The sequence below is a fragment of the Ranitomeya variabilis genome, chromosome 2 (genome assembly GCF_051348905.1).
Source record: "Ranitomeya variabilis isolate aRanVar5 chromosome 2, aRanVar5.hap1, whole genome shotgun sequence".
Taxonomy (NCBI): domain Eukaryota; kingdom Metazoa; phylum Chordata; class Amphibia; order Anura; family Dendrobatidae; genus Ranitomeya; species Ranitomeya variabilis.
Genome location: NC_135233.1, coordinates 995,545,418 through 995,563,819, shown reverse-complemented (window position 1 = coordinate 995,563,819; position 18,402 = coordinate 995,545,418). Strand labels below are relative to the sequence as shown.

The window sequence follows — 18,402 nt, the reverse complement described above, 5'->3', positions numbered from 1 at the left end:
CTGCCCCGAAGCACAAACATTCTGTCTCTGGTTGAGGAACATGTCTGGCAGTGATAATCACCAGGTAATAAAACCTTCATTGTAAGTAAACAGGAAACAGCAAAAAAAATGACACATAATTGAAATCTGTGTTTCAGCCCCTATCTTCTGCTGTCTTCAGATTGCATAGCAAAAACCTGCTGACAGATTTTCTTTAAATTGATCATACCATCTGCTTACCTGCATGACTGTCCATAATTCTCTTCTACACAATTCAGCTGCCACCATCGTCCACGCTAAATTGTTCTTTTACTCCTTATCCACAAGACTTATTTACTGTATTACTGCTGCTGTCAGTGCTGCCATTGCTGGCCCTAAACTGCCACACATCTCCTTGCCTGTTCTGGTTTAATTCTTTACCATGCAGCTTCTACCACTGCCATTTCCACTGTGCAGCCACACTTACCACACGTCTTGGCTTTTCTCCAACCTGCTAGACTGTACTGCTGTTGTCGAGCCTGCGATTGCTGACCCTAAACTTACAAATTCTCCTTGCCTGCTACCACCTAATTCTCCTCGCTTGTTCCACCCGGCACTGCAGAGCCACATCAGCCACACATCTTCTGCCAGCTGTATTCTATAGTGCTAGATTTTACTGTAGCTGTCAGGGTTCAGTTGCTACACTGCCTACTTCCCGTTATGTGCTCCGTTCTTATTCTCTACCATGCAGCTTCTGTTGCAGTCACTGCCACTGCAGTGCCACCCCAGCAAAACATCTTGCTACCCAGTGTTTTAGGCCGGAGACACACTGGTGCGAGATACGGCCGAGTCTCGCTGGTTAAAAGCAAGCTGTGGCACCGGCACTCCGGAGCGGAGCGTGCGGCTCCATGTATTGCTATGCGGCTGCATGCTCCGCTCCGGAGTGCCGGTGCCACAGCTTGCTTTTAACCAGCGAGACTCGGCCGTATCTCGCACCAGTGTGTCTCCGGCCTTATAGTGCGAGTGTGTACTGCTATTCCCTTTGCTGCCATTTCTGGCGCTACACTGCCAGATAGCTTCTTGCCTGCCCCATTCTAATTCTCTACCATGCAGCTTCTGCCACTGCAAAGCCACGTCAGCCACACATATCCTGTTTTCCTGCCCCCTTCGTTTATTGTGATAGACTGTAGTGCTGATGCAAAATTTACCTATCTTGAGGGTACACAAACATGAAATTGCTGTCACAACAGAGCTAATATCTGGAAAGGCTTGGTGATAACTAATCCATTGTTTCTTCACTTTGAAAACAGCTAGTCTGTTTTCCTGATCCCTAAATAAATGGATAATTTTTGGATGACTTGATAAAAATCCTCTGTGATTGCTTAATCCTTTTTTGAACAGCAAACCTGTTGCAGTTCTCAAAAAAGGGGTAATTTTTCACTCCTATTTGAGAAGCCATTACTTTTTCTTTTTCAAAATAGCCTACCTTTTTTTCTCCCTAAATAAGGAAATAATTTTTGGATGGCTTGTGAAAAAGCGATCTCTACTACAAAAATTAAGAAAGAACAAAGCTCCTGACACTACACAAATTAAGATAATTTTTGCTATCCATGTGTGAAAGACCTATAGCTTCCTTCATTTGTACCACCTGTGTATAAACAGCAGCAAGGCGGCAGGCATCTACCCCAAAAAAGTGATAAGTTTTGAGCTATTCATACCATTGTAGTAGCCTGCAAAGTCTGAAACTACAATGTGTGGCTACACAGGCTGCTGCTTACCCCTAGTACCATCATATTTCTCCTAGCCAGATAGGTTATGGTCAGTTGCTCATTAAAAAGGCTATGTTTGTTTTACAGAGCTCAAAATAGGTGGAACAAATATGTAGGCGATTCAGAGTATTATAGTCATATTTTCCAAGTCAATTAGAGGTTTATAGAATTAAAATCAAATCAAATTATTTTAGAAAATTCAAATTTCAAATGATCCGCTCATCTCTAGTTGCCACCAGATACCAAGCATGTATCCATAGCCAGATTTGACATTTCTAAGGTTGTGTTTGTGCTCAGCTACTTTCACACTTGCGTTTTTTTTAATCCGTCGCAATCCGTCGTTTTGGGCAAAAAACGGATCCTGTAAATGTGCCTGCAGGATGCGTTTTTTGCCCATAGACTTGTATTAGCGACGGATCGCGACGGATGGCCACACGTCGCGTCCAGTGTGCAACGGATCCGTCGTGTTTTGGCGGACCGTCGGCACAAAAAAACGTTCAAGTGAACTTTTTTTTTGTCCATCGCGTCCGCCATTTTCTATCTCTCATGCGCGGCCGAAACTCCGCCCCCTCCTCCCCGGACTTCAGAATGGGCAGCGGATGCGTTGAAAAACTGCATCCGCTGCCCACGTCGTGCACAAATTTCACAACGTGCGTCGGTACGCCGGCCCGACACTTAGCGACGGACCCGTAATGACGCAAGTGTGAAAGTAGCCTAATAGACCTCAAAACGAAGTTCACCACAGTCTTAGAACACCACAGAAAGCTGCACACATATTTTCAAGACAATTGTAGGTTTTGCAATTTGTAGCAAATCAAATTATTCATAAAAAAATTGTCGAAGCTATTACCGGTATTTTTTTTACTGAACAAGAGAGTGGGTCGCCAAAGATTGGTGATTTTTCTATATAAACTGGAAATTCTTGTCAAAGATATGCAGAAAACTCCCTATTGTCCCCCAAAAGAGCTGGTTTTCCAGCAAAAGTTGGGCCCAAAACTGTTTTGGAAGCTGGATTATTAGCAAGTCCTCTGTGGCTTCTCTCACAGTGAAAGAGCAAAATGCTGCCCGGTATAGCAAGATCTCGCTATTTGCATTCTGCAGAATAAGTTAGTGCTATATAAGGTGATCAGTTTATGAGAAGGATATCTCTTCTTTTCAAGAATATTTGATTTTGGCAGTCTGAATTACCAATAATCGTCAATATCTTCATTGTTTTGATGGAGATTGAAATGATTGCCATTTTATCTACACATATTTTACTGAGTTTGAGTCTAACATTGTAAATCTCTGATTCCGGACAAGGTCACTTTCCCATTTTTGTGGATATTTTCCTCAGTTCCTTGGTTGAGTTTTTTAATTAGATTTTTTTCGTATATAAGTGGATGGTAAGCACCAAATGTGCAAGCTGCATCAAGATAGCGCTTGTAATAATAACACCGGTCCGTTTGACGTGAAGATGGCAGAAATTCATACACATTGACTTCATCACAAATATTCATCATCAACAGGATTCCTGTACAGAGAAACAAATGAACATTCTTTTGTAGAAAAGTTGCAAATAGTTGTTTTATATATATTCTAGATTGTATTTATACTGCTATTGAGAAAACAGTTGACAAGGTCAATTAAAAATTTAGGAGACGTCCTGGATAAAAATAAAATTCTAGAAGCAGAGAATGTGATAAAAGAAGAAAAAATAAATAATGCACACTCTTTTTAATTCGTTTGCATTTAAAATAATTCATTCACTGCCGAGTAAGATAAGTAACACAACTTTTCAGAAATAATAAGAATAAGAATACGAGATAAATGAACTACGGATAAAAAAATAACTGATGTTCAACTAGTTATTTCCCCCTTCAGCGCTTATGGTCTCACTGCACTTGTCCAGCAGTGGTAATGTCTGACCATGTGCATACAGTTGTGGCCAAAAGTATTGACACCCCTGCAATTCTGTCAGATAATACTCAGCTTCTTCCTGAAAATGATTGCAAACACAAATTCTTTGGTATTATTATCTTCATTTAATTTGTCTTAAATGAAAAAACACAAAAAGAATTGTCCTAAAGCCAAATTGGATATAATTACACACCAAACATAAAAAAGGGGTGGACAAAAGTATTGGCACTGTTTGAAAAATCATGTGATGTTTCTCTAATTTGTGTAATTAACAGCACCTGTAACTTACCTGTGGCACCTAACAGGTGTTGGAAATAACTAAATCACACTTGCAGCCAGTTGACATGGATTAAAGTTGACCCAACCTCTGTCCTGTGTCCTTGTGTATACCACATTGAGCATGGAGAAAAGAAAGAAGACCAAAGAACTGTCTGAGGACTTGAGAAACCAAATTGTGAGGAAGCATGAGCAATCTCAAGGCTACAAGTCCATCTCCAAAGACCTGAATGTTCCTGTGTCTACCGTGCGCAGTGCCATCAAGAAGTTTAAAGCCCATGGCACTGTGGCTAACCTCCTTAGATGTGGACGGAAAAGAAACATTGACAAGAGATTTCAACGCAAGATTGTGCGGATGTTGGATAAAGAACCTCGACTAACATCCAAACAAGTTCAAGCTGCCCTGCAATCCGAGGGTACAACAGTGTCAACCCGTACTATCCGTCAGTGTCTGAATGAAAAGGGACTGTATGGTAGGAGACCCAGGAAGACCCCACTTCTTACCCCGAGACATAAAAAAGCCAGGCTGGAGTTTGCCAAAACTTTCCTGAAAAAGCCTAAAACGTTTTGGAAGAATGTTCTCTGGTCAGATGAGACAAAAGTAGAGCTTTTTGGGCAAAGGCATCAACATAGAGTTTACAGGAGAAAAAAAGAGGCATTCAAAGAAAAGAACACGGTCCCTACAGTCAAGCATGGTGGAGGTTCCCTGATGTTTTGGGGTTGCTTTGCTGCCTCTGGCACTGGACTGCTTGACCGTGTGCATGGCATTATGAAGTCTGAAGACTAGCAACAAATTTTGCAGCATAATGTAGGGCCCAGTGTGAGAAAGCTGGGTCTCCCTCAGAGGTCATGGGTCTTCTAGCAGGACAATGGCCCAAAACACACTTCAAAAAGCACTAGAAAATGGTTTGAGAGAAAGCACTGGAGACTTCTAAGGTGACCAGCAATGATTCCAGACCTGAATCCCATAGAACACCTGTGGAGAGATCTAAAAATGGCAGTTTGGAGAAGACACCCTTCAAATATCAGGGACCTGGAGCAGTTTGCCAAAGAAGAATGGTCTAAAATTCCAGCAGAGCATTGTAAGAAACTCATTGATGGTTACCGGAAGCGGTTGGTCGCAGTTATTTTGGCTAAAGGTTGTGCAACCAAGTATTAGGCTGAGGGTGCCAATACTTTTGTCTGGCCCATTTTTGGAGTTTTGTGTGAAATGATCAATGTTTTGCTTTTTGCTTCATTCTCTTTTGTGTTTTTTCATTTAAGACAAATTAAATGAAGATAATAATACCAAAGAATTTGTGATTGCAACGGAGTATTATCTGACAGAATTGCAGGGGTGTCAATACTTTTGGCCACAACTGTATAACACTTGCAGCCAATCACTGGTCTCAGCAGTTTTGCACTATATACAGTGGGTACGGAATGTATTCAGACCCCTTTAAATTTTTCACTCTTTGGTTCATTGCAGCCATTTGGTAAATTCAAAAAAGTTCATTTTTTTCTCATTAATGTACACTCTGCAACACATCTTGGCTGAAAAAAACCCCCAGAAATAGTGGTTGAGTGGAGCATAGGGAGCGTCATGCAATGCACCCTTTGGCGCGCCCATGACGTGATCGCAGGTCTCGGATGGGTTATCATAACAACAGGGGGTGTATTCACGAAAGACCTCAGTGCTTGACATTATAGAGCTCCTTTGAAACCCTACTTATGGCCAGGCTTCAAAGGAGATCATGATTTCTGCTATATACAGCGATGCTGTGACATTTCTGTATATAGTACAAGTGATCAGACGATCGCAGCTTGAAGTCCCCTAAGGGGACTGTTAAGAACAGTGAAAAAATCACCCTCCACTTACCCCATTAAAACATTGTAATAAAAAATATTGCTTCTTTCAGAAAAGTCTGATCTATCAAACTATAAAAATAATTAACCTGATCAGTAAACACCATAGACAAAAAAAGATTCAAGGATGAAAAAATTATGCTTTTTTGATCTCTCCAATTCCACAAAAAATGCTGTAACAAGTGATCAAAATGGTTCCAATAAAAACACTGTCTTCCCCCCACAAGAAAGCCATCACATAGCTTCATCAAATTGAAAATGTTATGGGTCTCGGAAAATGATGACACGACCCCCCCCATTTTCCACACTTTTTTTCACTACTAAATAATAAAAAAAAACTAGTGTATTGCTGTAATTGTAATTGTTAGAATTGTGTTTTTTCACAATTTTCTCCCCTCCTAATTTTTTTTCCCAGTTTTCAGTACATTATGTGGTAAAATGAATGGTGCGATTCAAAAGTAAAACTCGTCCTGTAAATAACAAGCCCACATATGTCTATGTGGACAGAAAACTAAAAGTTATTGCTCTGGAAAGAAAGGTAGGATAAAACGAACATACAAAAATGGAAATTGGCTCTGTCGTGAAGGGGTAAAAGCCCTGCAAAACTCTCTTAAAATAGGACTATAATCATACACACAATAATCTATGTATGCTCACCAATTGACCCTGACGATGGAGGATTTGGATGGATAAATTCTGGTGAGTTCTCTTGAATTATGTTCCACAGCTGCCAAAGCATTTGTGGTTTCAGGATATAAAACGGCTGCTCGGGATTTGCCAATCGATATTTTCTATATGGTTCAAAGAATTTATATTCCGGTTTCTTATACCACTGAGGGGAGAAATGAGACAATAAAGATAAGATGTGGATATAACATAACACAGCTCACAGCTCAATGACTTTACTTAGACATATGGGATCATGTTTGTTGGTACCGACCTCTTCATGTTGCAACTGTTCAGGGATGTAAATTCTTTGGAAATGAAGGATGAGACTTTTCATGCCAATCATTAACCATTGCGGCTGATAACGAGCAGATGAAACATGATAAAGCTTGATAAAGTAGCCAAGAATAGTTGTAGTATAGGTTCATTATTTTGCTATTTTTGCAGTGACGTGCCTTTTTTTATTCTTGCTCACCATTACTTTCAGATATACTATCACTGGTAACTGGTGATATCATACTGTGTATTTTGACAAGTGAAAAATTTCGGCTCATTCATAAATGCAGTGTAAGCTCCTTCATCCAGAAGAGGATCAAATATAGGAAACGTACTGCTTTTCCTTGAAGAAGTCCTACTTCTTGGGGATAATTCAGTCAGAAGACCTTCTTTGGATTGCACCTACTGTAGAGGAATTGATGCCATTTTGAAGGCAAAGCATGTTCATGCCAAATAATTATTTGATTCCGATTTCTCTCTTGTTCATTCACTTAGCATATTTTTAAACGCTTCCATTTTTTAAAGCATTCTTACTTTGCAGCATTTTTTCTACACCCGCCTAACACTTTTACATGGTGCTATATACAGTTTTGCTTTACTTTTTTGAAACTTGTACAAACAGGGACGTGGCTCCCCCTTTTTGGGCTGGGTATGCTGTCTGTATAGCTTTCAATGGGCAGGTGTCGGAATAGTCGGTTCTGGATCCTACTCTGTCTCCATGCATATTGAGATCTGCTGACACATAATGTGATACTATAGATAGGACTGTCCCGATTTGGTACACCTTGTGGCGGTGGGCTTGTTTGTACATTTTTTTGATCAAAGCAAGTACCCTATATTATTTACTAGTGATGAGCTAATATACTCGTTACTCGAGATTTCTCGAGCACGCTCGGGTGTCCTCCGAGTATTTTTCAGTGCTCGGAGATTTAGTTTTCATCGCCGGAGCTGAATGATTTACATCTGTTAGCCAGCATAAGTACATGTGGGGGTTGCCTGGATGCTAGGGAATCCCCACATGTAATCAAGCTGGCTAAGAAATGTAAATCATTCAGCTGCGGTGATGAAAACTAAATCTCCGAGCACTAAAAAATACTCAGAGGACACCCGAGCGTGCTCGGGAAATCTTGTGTAACGAGTATATTCGCTCATCTCTATTATTTACGTGTAACATTATTTTTTTTTTTACAAGCTACCGCATATGCTCGGTTTGTTTTTATCTTAGATTTTGTCTATTAGGTGGCCACAGTGTGAATGTGTACCTACCTACTCCTTGCACATATACCAACATATGTTCCAGCTCATTATTTGGTTTTACAATGCTGTGTATAAACTAAAACAATAATGCTTTATTATTGCTTTTCAGTGTGTTAATAAAAAACATGGAATGAACATGATTTTTGGAAAAGTTGTCCAGGGATATACATTGGCATGTAAAAGTTTGGGCACCTCTGGCCTAAAGTTAAAGATGACACATTTCCTTTGTGGAATACAAATTTCCTTTTTAGGTAATACAAATATATTGCCATCTTTTACATTTTAAAATTGCAAAAAGGAAAATGGGCCAAATCAAAAGTTTGAGCACCCTGCATGGTTAGTATCTAGTAGCACCCCATTTTGAAATTATCACAGCTTGTAAACGCTTTTTGCAGCCAGACAAGAGTTTTTCAATTCATGTTTGAGGGATTTTTATGCATTCTTCCCTGGAAAATTCTTCCAGTTCTGTGAGATTCCTGGGTCGTCTTGCATGCACTGCATTTTGAGGTCTAGCCACACATTTTCAATGATGATCGGGGACTGTGAAGGCCTTTATGAAACCTTTAGCATGCACCTTTTGAGGTAGTCTATTGTAGATTTTGACAAGTGTTAAGGATAATTATCCATTTGTAGAAGCCATCCTCTTTTCAACTTCAATTTTTTTACAGATGCTGTTTTGTTTGCATCAAAAATTTGTTGAAATATCATTGAATTCATCTTCGTCTCTCTCCGTGAAATGCTCCCCATGCCATTGGCTGCAACACAACTCCAAATCATGATTGATCCACCCCATGCTTAATGGCTGGTGAGATGCTCTTTTCCTGAAATTTTGTGCCCTTTTTTCTCCACCTTTGATCACTGTAGCCAGAGTTCTATTTTAACCTCATCAGTTCACAGGACTTGTTTATAAAATGCAGGAGACTTATTTCGTTGTTCTTCTGTATACTTCTGATGCTGAATTTTAAGTGAGGATACAGGAGAGGTTTTCTTCTGATGACTCTTCCATGAAGGCCATATTTGTTCAGGTATCTCTGAGCAGTAGTACAATATACCACATCTCCAGAATGCTAAATCTTTCTGAAGGTCTTTTGCAGACAAGCAGGAGTTCTGATTTGCCTCTCTAGCAATCCAATGAGTAGCTCTCACTGAAATTTTGCTTGATCTTCCAGACCTTATCTTGACCTTCATTGTTACTATTAACTGCCATTTTTTAATTACATTTCAAACTGAGGAAAGAGCAACCTGAAAATGCATTGGTATCTACTTAAAACCTTCTCCTGCCTTGTGAACCTACACCATTTTCATTTTCAGAAAGCTATGAAGCTGCTTAGAAGAACCAATGGCTGTTTTTTTTTACAAAAGGTTAGAGGAAGCTGGATTTTTATAAAGCTGGTAAATTCGCATGACCTTGCCTTTATAACTATGATATTGAAAAAGCTAATTAAGAATTATGAAACCTTAGTTAAAGTTATCTGAGCACAGAAATCTCCAAGGGTGCTCTAACTTTAGCAGTGGCCCATTTTCTTTTTTGTAATTTTGAAGATGGAAAAAAAGAATATATATATATATATATATATATATATATATATATATATATATATATATATATATATATATATATGCAGCGCCCCAGAGTCCTGGTCGTTGCAGTACTGTGGCTCCGCCACTATGGGGAGCTATGGTGTGTCTGATGGCACTGAAGGAGTTCATCTGATCAGGTATCACAGACACCAAGACATTTCACAGTCGGGCCTCCGGGGGGAGCTAAGGGTTCTATTCACTAGGCCACTCCCCACCATAGTGGGTAAACTGGGGGTCAGGCAGGAAGTTAGATGAGAAAGCTGACTGGGTTGGAACCAGGCAACACCTTGTGGCAGAGGGTGTTGTGGGGGAAGATACAGTAGGGTCTCTGTCAGGGGTGGGATCCTGACAGAGGCTTGGCAACTTGAACGAACGTAACGGGACCGTGCCTGCTCCGGGTAGCGGCGGTGCCCAAGGAAGGATTAGAAGCGAGATAGATTGTGCTGAGTGAGAAACGAGATCAAGCAAAAGGAGAAATACCAGTAGGGGTCGTGCTGTAAGACTGAAGCAACACCCTACTGAGGCGCACTACCGGTGGCCGGAACGCCGAGGGAGTATAATAACATTCAGCTTCAAGCAATACTCCAAACAGCGGCAGGACAGTCAGTCTAAGGCGGGCTCCCGGAAGAGCTCCGAGCCTACCCATCAAACGGGTGCCGTCCTGTCATGGTTCCCAATGGCAAGGGAACGTGAAAAACACATAAGTAACGAACGAGCTCTCGGGTGATGGAAACTCGAGTTGACCGTGAGCTAAATCTACCACACAACTAACAGTAGCCAGGGAGCATACCTACGGCTTCCTATATGCCACGCGCCAGCCGGAGGACTAACTACGCCTGGTAGAGGAAGAAACAGACCTGGCTTACCTCTAGGGAAATACCCCAAAAGATGATAGCAGCCCCCCACATGTAATAACGGTGAATTAAGAGGAAAAGACATACACAGTATGAAAGTAGATTTAGCAAAGAGAGGTCCACTTACTAGATAGCAGAAGGATACAAAAGAGGACTTCACGGTCAACTGAAAACCCTTTCAAAAACCATCCTGAAATTACTTTAAGACTCCTGTGTCAACTCATGACACAGGAGTGGCAATTTCAGCCCGCAAGAGCTTCCAGCTACAGAGAATTACAAAAACTGCAAACTGGACAAAAGGTACAAAACAAAAGGACAAAGTCCACTTAGCTGATCAGCAGACTAGTAGCAGGAACATGCAACCGAAGGCTCTGGTTACAATGATGACCGGCAAGGAAATGACTGGAGAGCAAGGCTAAATAGGAAACTCCCAAACACTGATGGAAGCAGGTGAACAGAAGAAGCAAAGTGCAAACAAGTCACCAGTACCACCAACAACCACCAGGGGAGCCCAAAAAGCGGATACACAACAGTACCCTCCCCTTAAGGAGGGGGCACCGAACCCTCACAAGAACCGCCAGGGCGATCTGGATGAGCCCTATGAAAGGCACGAACCAAATCCGGGGCATGAACATCAGAGGCAGTTACCCAAGAATTATCTTCCTGACCATAGCCTTTCCATTTAACCAGATATTGAAGTCTCCGTCTGGAAGTACGGGAGTCCAAGATCTTCTCCACGACGTACTCCAATTCACCCTCCACCAGCACAGGAGCAGGAGGTTCAGTAGAAGGAACCACCGGTACCTCATATCTCCGCAACAACGACCGATGGAACACATTATGGATAGCGAAAGATGCCGGGAGGTCCAAACGAAAGGAAACAGGGTTAAGAATCTCCAAAATCCTATAAGGACCGATGAACCGAGGCTTAAATTTGGGAGAAGAAACTCTCATAGGGACAAAACGGGAAGACAACCACACCAAGTCCCCAACGCGAAGGTGGGGACCAACACGACGACGACGGTTAGCAAACTGCTGAGTCCTCTCCTGGGACAATTCCAAATTATCCACCACTTGTCCCCAAATCCGATGCAACCGATCCACCACCGCATCCACTCCAGGACAATCCGAAGATTCAACCTGACCAGATGAAAAACGCAGATGAAACCCTGAATTGCAAAAGAAAGGAGAAACCAAAGTGGCAGAACTAGCCCGATTATTAAGAGCAAACTCCGCCAACGGCAGAAAGGCAACCCAATCATCCTGATCCGCAGACACAAAACACCTCAAATAAGTCTCCAAAGTTTGATTAGTTCGCTCCGTCTGGCCATTGGTCTGAGGATGGAATGCAGACGAAAAGGACAATTCAATGCCCAACCTGGCACAGACTGCCCGCCAAAATCTAGACACGAACTGGGTACCCCTGTCAGAAACGATGTTTTCCGGAATACCATGCAAGCGAACCACATTTTGAAAAAACAGAGGGACCAACTCAGATGAGGAAGGCAACTTAGGCAATGGCACCAAATGAACCATTTTAGAAAAACGGTCACACACCACCCAGATGACAGACATCTTCTGAGAAACAGGGAGATCCGAGATAAAGTCCATAGAGATGTGCGTCCAAGGCCTCTTCGGAATAGGCAAGGGCAACAACAACCCACTAGCCCTAGAACAACAAGGCTTGGCCCGAGCACACACATCGCAAGACTGCACAAAAACACGCACATCTCGAGACAGGGAAGGCCACCAGAAGGATCTAGCCACCAAATCTCTGGTGCCAAAAATTCCCGGATGACCTGCCAGAGTAGAAGAATGAACTTCCGAGATGACTCTAGTGGTCCACTCGTCAGGAACAAACAGTCTACCAGACGGACAACGATCAGGTCTATCGCCTGAAATTCTTGCAAAGCACGTCGCAAATCTGGAGAGACAGCAGACAAAACCACTCCATCCTTAAGGACACCAGCAGGTTCAGAATTCCCAGGAGAGTCAGGCTCAAAACTCCTAGAAAGAGCATCTGCTTTCACATTCCTAGAACCCGGTAAGTACGAGACCACAAAATTAAACCGGGAAAAGAACAACGACCAACGTGCCTGTCTAGGATTCAGGCGCCTGGCAGACTCCAAATAAATTAAATTCTTGTGATCAGTCAAAACTACCACCTGATGTCTGGCACCCTCAAGCCAATGACGCCACTCCTCAAATGCACACTTCATGGCCAAAAGCTCCCGATTACCAACATCATAGTTTCGCTCGGCGGCCGAAAATTTTCGCGAAAAGAACGCACAAGGTCTCATCACTGAGCAGTCGGAACTTTTCTGCGACAAAACCGCCCCCGCTCCGATCTCGGAAGCATCGACCTCAACCTGAAAGGGAAGAGAAACATCAGGCTGGCGCAACACAGGGGCAGACAAAAAGCGGCGCTTAAGCTCCCGAAAGGCCTCCACGGCAGCAGGGGACCAATTGGCAACATCAGCACCCTTTTTAGTCAAATCCGTCAGAGGTTTAGCAACGCCAGAAAAACCAGCTATAAATCAACGATAAAAATTAGCAAAGCCCAAGAATTTCTGGAGACTCTTCAGAGAAGTAGGCTGCGTCCAGTCGTAAATAGCCCGAACCTTGACAGGGTCCATCTCAATAGAAGAAGGGGAAAAAATATACCCCAAAAATGAAATTTTTTGAACCCCAAAAACACACTTTGAACCCTTTACACACAAAGAATTCTCCCGCAAAACCTGAAAAACCCTCCTGACCTGCTGAACATGAGACTCCCAGTCATCAGAAAAAATCAAAATATCATCCAAGTACACAATCATAAATTTATCCAAATATTCCCGGAAAATATCATGCATTAAGGACTGAAAGACAGAAGGTGCATTAGAAAGGCCGAAAGGCATTACTAAATACTCAAAATGGCCCTCAGGCGTATTAAATGCAGTCTTCCACTCATCCCCCTGCTTAATTCGCACCAAATTATACGCCCCACGAAGATCAATCTTAGAGAACCACTTAGCCCCCCTTATGCGAGCGAACAAATCAGTCAGCAAAGGCAACGGATACTGATATTTGACTGTAATTTTATTCAGGAGACGATAATCAATACAAGGCCTCAGAGAGCCATCCTTTTTAGAGACAAAGAAAAAACCGGCTCCTAAAGGTGATGAAGAAGGACGAATATGTCCCTTTTCCAGGGACTCCTTAATATACTCGCGCATAGCAGCATGTTCAGGTACAGATAGGTTAAACAAACGACCCTTTGGAAATTTACTGCCAGGAATCAGATCTTTGGCGCAATCACAATCCCTGTGAGGAGGGAGTGAACCAATCTTAGGCTCTTCAAAAATATCACGATAATCAGACAAAAATGCCGGAATCTCAGATGGAATAGATGACGAAATGGACACCATAGGAGTGTCCCCATGAGCCCCCCGACATCCCCAGCTTAACACAGACATAGCCTTCCAGTCAAGGACTGGGTTATGAGATTGTAACCATGGTAATCCAAGCACCAAAACATCATGTAAATTGTACAACACAAGGAAGCGAATCACCTCCTGATGGTCTGGAGTCATACGCATAGTCACTTGCGTCCAGAACTGTGGTTTATTACAAGCCAAAGGTGTAGAATCAATACCCTTCAGAGGTATAGGGACTTCCAGAGGCTCTAAATCAAACCCACAGCGCCTGGCAAAGGACCAGTCCATAAGACTCAGAGCGGCGCCCGAGTCCACATAGGCATCCACGGTAATAACTGATAATGAACAAATCAAGGTTACAGACAAAATAAATTTGGACTGTAAAGTGCCAATTGAAATGGACTTGTCAACCTTCCTAGTACGCTTAGAGCATGCCGATATAACATGAGCAGAATCACCACAATAGAAGCATAACCCATTTTTACGCCTATAATTCTGCCGCTCGCTTCTGGACATAACTCTGTCACATTGCATTTTCTCTGGCGTCTCTTCAGAAGATACCGCCAAATGGTGCACGGGTTTGCGCTCCCGCAAACGCCGATCAATCTGAATTGCCATTGTCATGGACTCATTCAGACCTGTAGGCGCAGGGAACCCGACCATAACATCTTTAACGGCATCAGAAAGGCCCTCTCTGAAATTTGCCGCTAAGGCGCACTCATTCCACTGAGTAAGCACAGACCACCTACGAAATTTTTGGCAGTATATCTCCGCTTCATCTTGCCCTTGAGATAGGGCTATCAAAGCTTTTTCAGCTTGAATCTCCAAATTAGGTTCCTCATAAAGCAACCCTAAAGCCAGGAAAAATGCATCCACATTGAGCAACGCAGGATCCCCTGGTGCCAATGAAAATGCCCAATTTTGAGGGTCACCTCGCAGCAAAGAGATTACAATCTTAACCTGCTGGACAGGATCTCCTGAGGAGTGAGGTCTGAGAGAAAGGAATAATTTACAATTATATTTGAAATTCAAAAACCGAGATCTATCTCCGGAAAACACCTCTGGTGTAGGGATTTTAGGTTCAGAAATAGGAGCATGTATAACAAAATCTTGTAAATTTTGAACCTTCGTAGCAAGATTATTTAAACCTGCAGCCAAACTCTGGCATCCATGTTAAACAGCTAAGGTCAGAGCCATTCAAAGGTTAATAGGAGGTAAGAAGCAGCTAGACAGCAATTAAGGGCTAGGCAGCAAAACTCTGAGGGAAAGAAAAAAAAAAAAAATTTCCCTTCAACACTTCTTTTTCTCCTGCTTCAGCCCAAACAATTAACACTTTGTAGGCCGGTCATACTGTCATGGTTCCCAATGGCAAGGGAACGTAAAAAACACATAAGTAACGAACGAGCTCTCGGGTGATGGAAACTCGAGTTGACCGTGAGCTAAATCTACCACACAACTAACAGTAGCCAGGGAGCATACCTACGGCTTCCTATATGCCACGCGCCAGCCGGAGGACTAACTACGCCTGGTAGAGGAAGAAACAGACCTGGCTTACCTCTAGGGAAATACCCCAAAAGATGATAGCAGCCCCCCACATGTAATAACGGTGAATTAAGAGGAAAAGACATACACAGTATGAAAGTAGATTTAGCAAAGAGAGGTCCACTTACTAGATAGCAGAAGGATACAAAAGAGGACTTCACGGTCAACTGAAAACCCTTTCAAAAACCATCCTGAAATTACTTTAAGACTCCTGTGTCAACTCATGACACAGGAGTGGCAATTTCAGCCCGCAAGAGCTTCCAGCTACAGAGAATTACAAAAACTGCAAACTGGACAAAAGGTACAAAACAAAAGGACAAAGTCCACTTAGCTGATCAGCAGACTAGTAGCAGGAACATGCAACCGAAGGCTCTGGTTACAATGATGACCGGCAAGGAAATGACTGGAGAGCAAGGCTAAATAGGAAACTCCCAAACACTGATGGAAGCAGGTGAACAGAAGAAGCAAAGTGCAAACAAGTCACCAGTACCACCAGCAACCACCAGGGGAGCCCAAAAAGCGGATACACAACACCGTCCCAACCAGAACACCAGGCAGGGACGGAGGATTAGCAGAACATCATCTAATCGAGTTGTGAGGGAACTTAAAGGGAACCTGTCACCTGAATTTGGCGGGACCAGTTTTGGGTCATATGGGCGGGGTTTTCGGGTGTTTGATTCACCCTTTCCTTACCCGCTGGCTGCATGCTGGCCGCAATATTGGATTGAAGTTCATTCTCTGTCTTCCGGAGTACATGCCTGCACAAGGCAATCTTGCCTTACGCAGGCGTGTACTATGGAGGACAGAGAATGAACTTCAATCCAATATTGCAGCCAGCATGCAGCCAGCATGCAGCCAGCGGGTAAGGAAAGGGTGAATCAAACACCCAAAAACCCCGCCCATATAACCCAAAACTGGTCCCGCCAAATTCAGGTGACAGGTTCCCTTTAAGAAACAGACACAACAGTTGTGGGGACTTTCTGTAAGCACAGCAGGGAAGGACCGCAACACATAGCGCTAGCAGGAAGGCACAGATTTCCACCTGCTAGGAGAACTCTGGAGGTGCCATTGGACCGGCCGGACTTGCGCAGCCTGGTAATCCAGATTCCGGACTGAGGACCCAGAGATCTTCAGTAAAGAGGTAAAGAGACTGCAACCTGGTGTCCTCGTTATTTACTGCACCGCACCACCACAGCCTCACCACTACCGTCATCCATCATATCTATCACTGTACGCCCCTCGGCAGGGTCACGGACCGGGCCTAGCCACCGTGACAACCCCAGAGCAGAGACTCACAGGCCCGGTACCGGGTACCCCTCGGCCCTGCGGCAGTGGGGGCGCTGCAAACTTGGCGTCACGAACAGGATCTGCTTAAGCCTGAAGAATCAGGTCATGTGTGCCTTGGAACTGTGATTTGTTGTGCTTGGACTGTACTTTATTGCAAAGACTGTGCTGTGCCATTTACCGCCAAAATCCGCCGCCATTATAGCGCTGAGGAGAGCGCAGGAGAAGAAGAGGGGCGTGGAGTGGGCGTAGGCAAGCTGGAGAGCGCGAACAACAATGGCCGCCCAGTCTAAATATTTCTGGGTCCTGAGGACGTGTCCGTCAGCAGCCGAGGTCCGCCTCCTGATCCTGTTTGGAGGGTGGAGACCATGGAGACGGGGCCGCCCACGAAAGAGACCGCGGGAAGAGGACACTGGAGAGGGAGAAAAGATGGCGACACCGGGAACACCGCGTGGGACTGACCCGATCCAGCCTGAAGCTGCGCCACTCGACACAGCCCCAGATGCGCCAACGTTGCGGGGACTGACCCTCACGGAGTCACCGATGGGCCGACCCCCCTTGCCACCGTCTGAGGAGTGTGCAGCTGCAGCCGAGGCCCGCCGGATAGCGCGCCGCTTGGAGGCTGATGCCCGCGTGCTCGCTCGGCTGGGCCAGCCCACAGAGGTCCGTTTGTCTCCAGTGTCCCCTGCTCCTCCCAACCCGGCCGCGGCTGAAAGTGCGCTGCAGACGCAGGGCCTGCAGATCATGCCAGAGGCAGAACACCTGCGGCGCTTGGTGGCTGCATGGCGAGACCGACCACAACCGGCAACCCAGGTTGATCTGACCAACGTCGCAGAGGTCCCATCGTCCCACTGGGGTGTAGTGGTCTCCTTCAACCCCCGACATGGAAGAGGGGTTATACAGAAGATCGGGGAGCCGCTACAAGTCCACGTGGACCGGGAGGAGGTAGAGCCCTGCGGAGGAAGGTTCGCTCGCGACCTGGAGCCAGGCGATGCTGTAACCTACACCAGGTGGAGGAGGGCAACAGGCGAAGCTGGCTGGATGGCGCGGGGCGTCCAGCGGTGCGTCGCACTCCAAGCCACTGCCGGAGCATCAGAGGATGAACCTCCTGCTGCAAAAGCCACAGAACCTGTCCCTGCGGAGCGGCGGGGAACCCGGACCCACCATGTACCTTGGGGGCGTCCAGGGTTAACTCTTAAAGGGATCCTTTTGTTGACCCGGGATCCCTATTGTTTTGTTTGTTTTTCTGAATTTTTGTTGCACAAGTTTCTAGTTGAAAAGAACTGCCGCAATCATGAACAGTGCATGATACAAACTTTTTGTACATAGTTTGCACCTTATTAAAGGTGCTCCCTACTGGTTTTACTTAAAGAAGGACTCTTTGTGAAGATACCACACTGGAACCTTTGCTGAGTACGGACTGGTAGCTTGGTAGCTTGAGAAGATATGCTACCTCATAGAGCCTTGTTCCCCTCTTAAAGGGGATGTTCATTTGTTGCACGTAAATGGTGACATTGCTTTAAGACAGATAGCAATAATGTTTGATGAAAGAAAGTGATGATAATGTTTATATGAGAAAGTTATATGTATCCAACTAGTTAATTGTAAAGAAATGCTGATGATGTTCTCTGAAAAAGAAAGTGAAAGATAGAAGAAGGATGCAGTGGGCCCGTAGGGGTAGACGTGGTGTCCAGCATGCATGTTAGTGAGAAAGATAATGAGAAGGTTTAATGTTCGATAAAAGAAACTGTTTTTGATAATGTTGATAGATAGTGG

At 44.1% G+C, this 18,402-nt stretch overlaps 1 protein-coding gene across 5 annotated transcripts in view; it reads right to left on the bottom strand.

Annotated features, from left to right (window-relative positions):
• Positions 1–2,866: 2,866 nt before the first annotated feature.
• Positions 2,867–18,402, bottom strand: part of LOC143808442 (beta-galactoside alpha-2,6-sialyltransferase 1-like) — a 136,346-nt gene continuing 120,810 nt past the window's right edge. For all 5 annotated transcript variants that reach the window (XM_077291116.1, XM_077291118.1, XM_077291120.1 and 2 more), the window contains 2 exons: positions 6,405–6,579; positions 2,867–3,240 (listed from right to left, as the gene is read on the bottom strand). In XM_077291116.1, the coding sequence (XP_077147231.1) occupies positions 2,999–3,240; positions 6,405–6,579 (417 nt within the window). In that variant the 3' untranslated portion in view covers positions 2,867–2,998. The remainder of the gene's footprint in view (positions 3,241–6,404; positions 6,580–18,402) is intronic.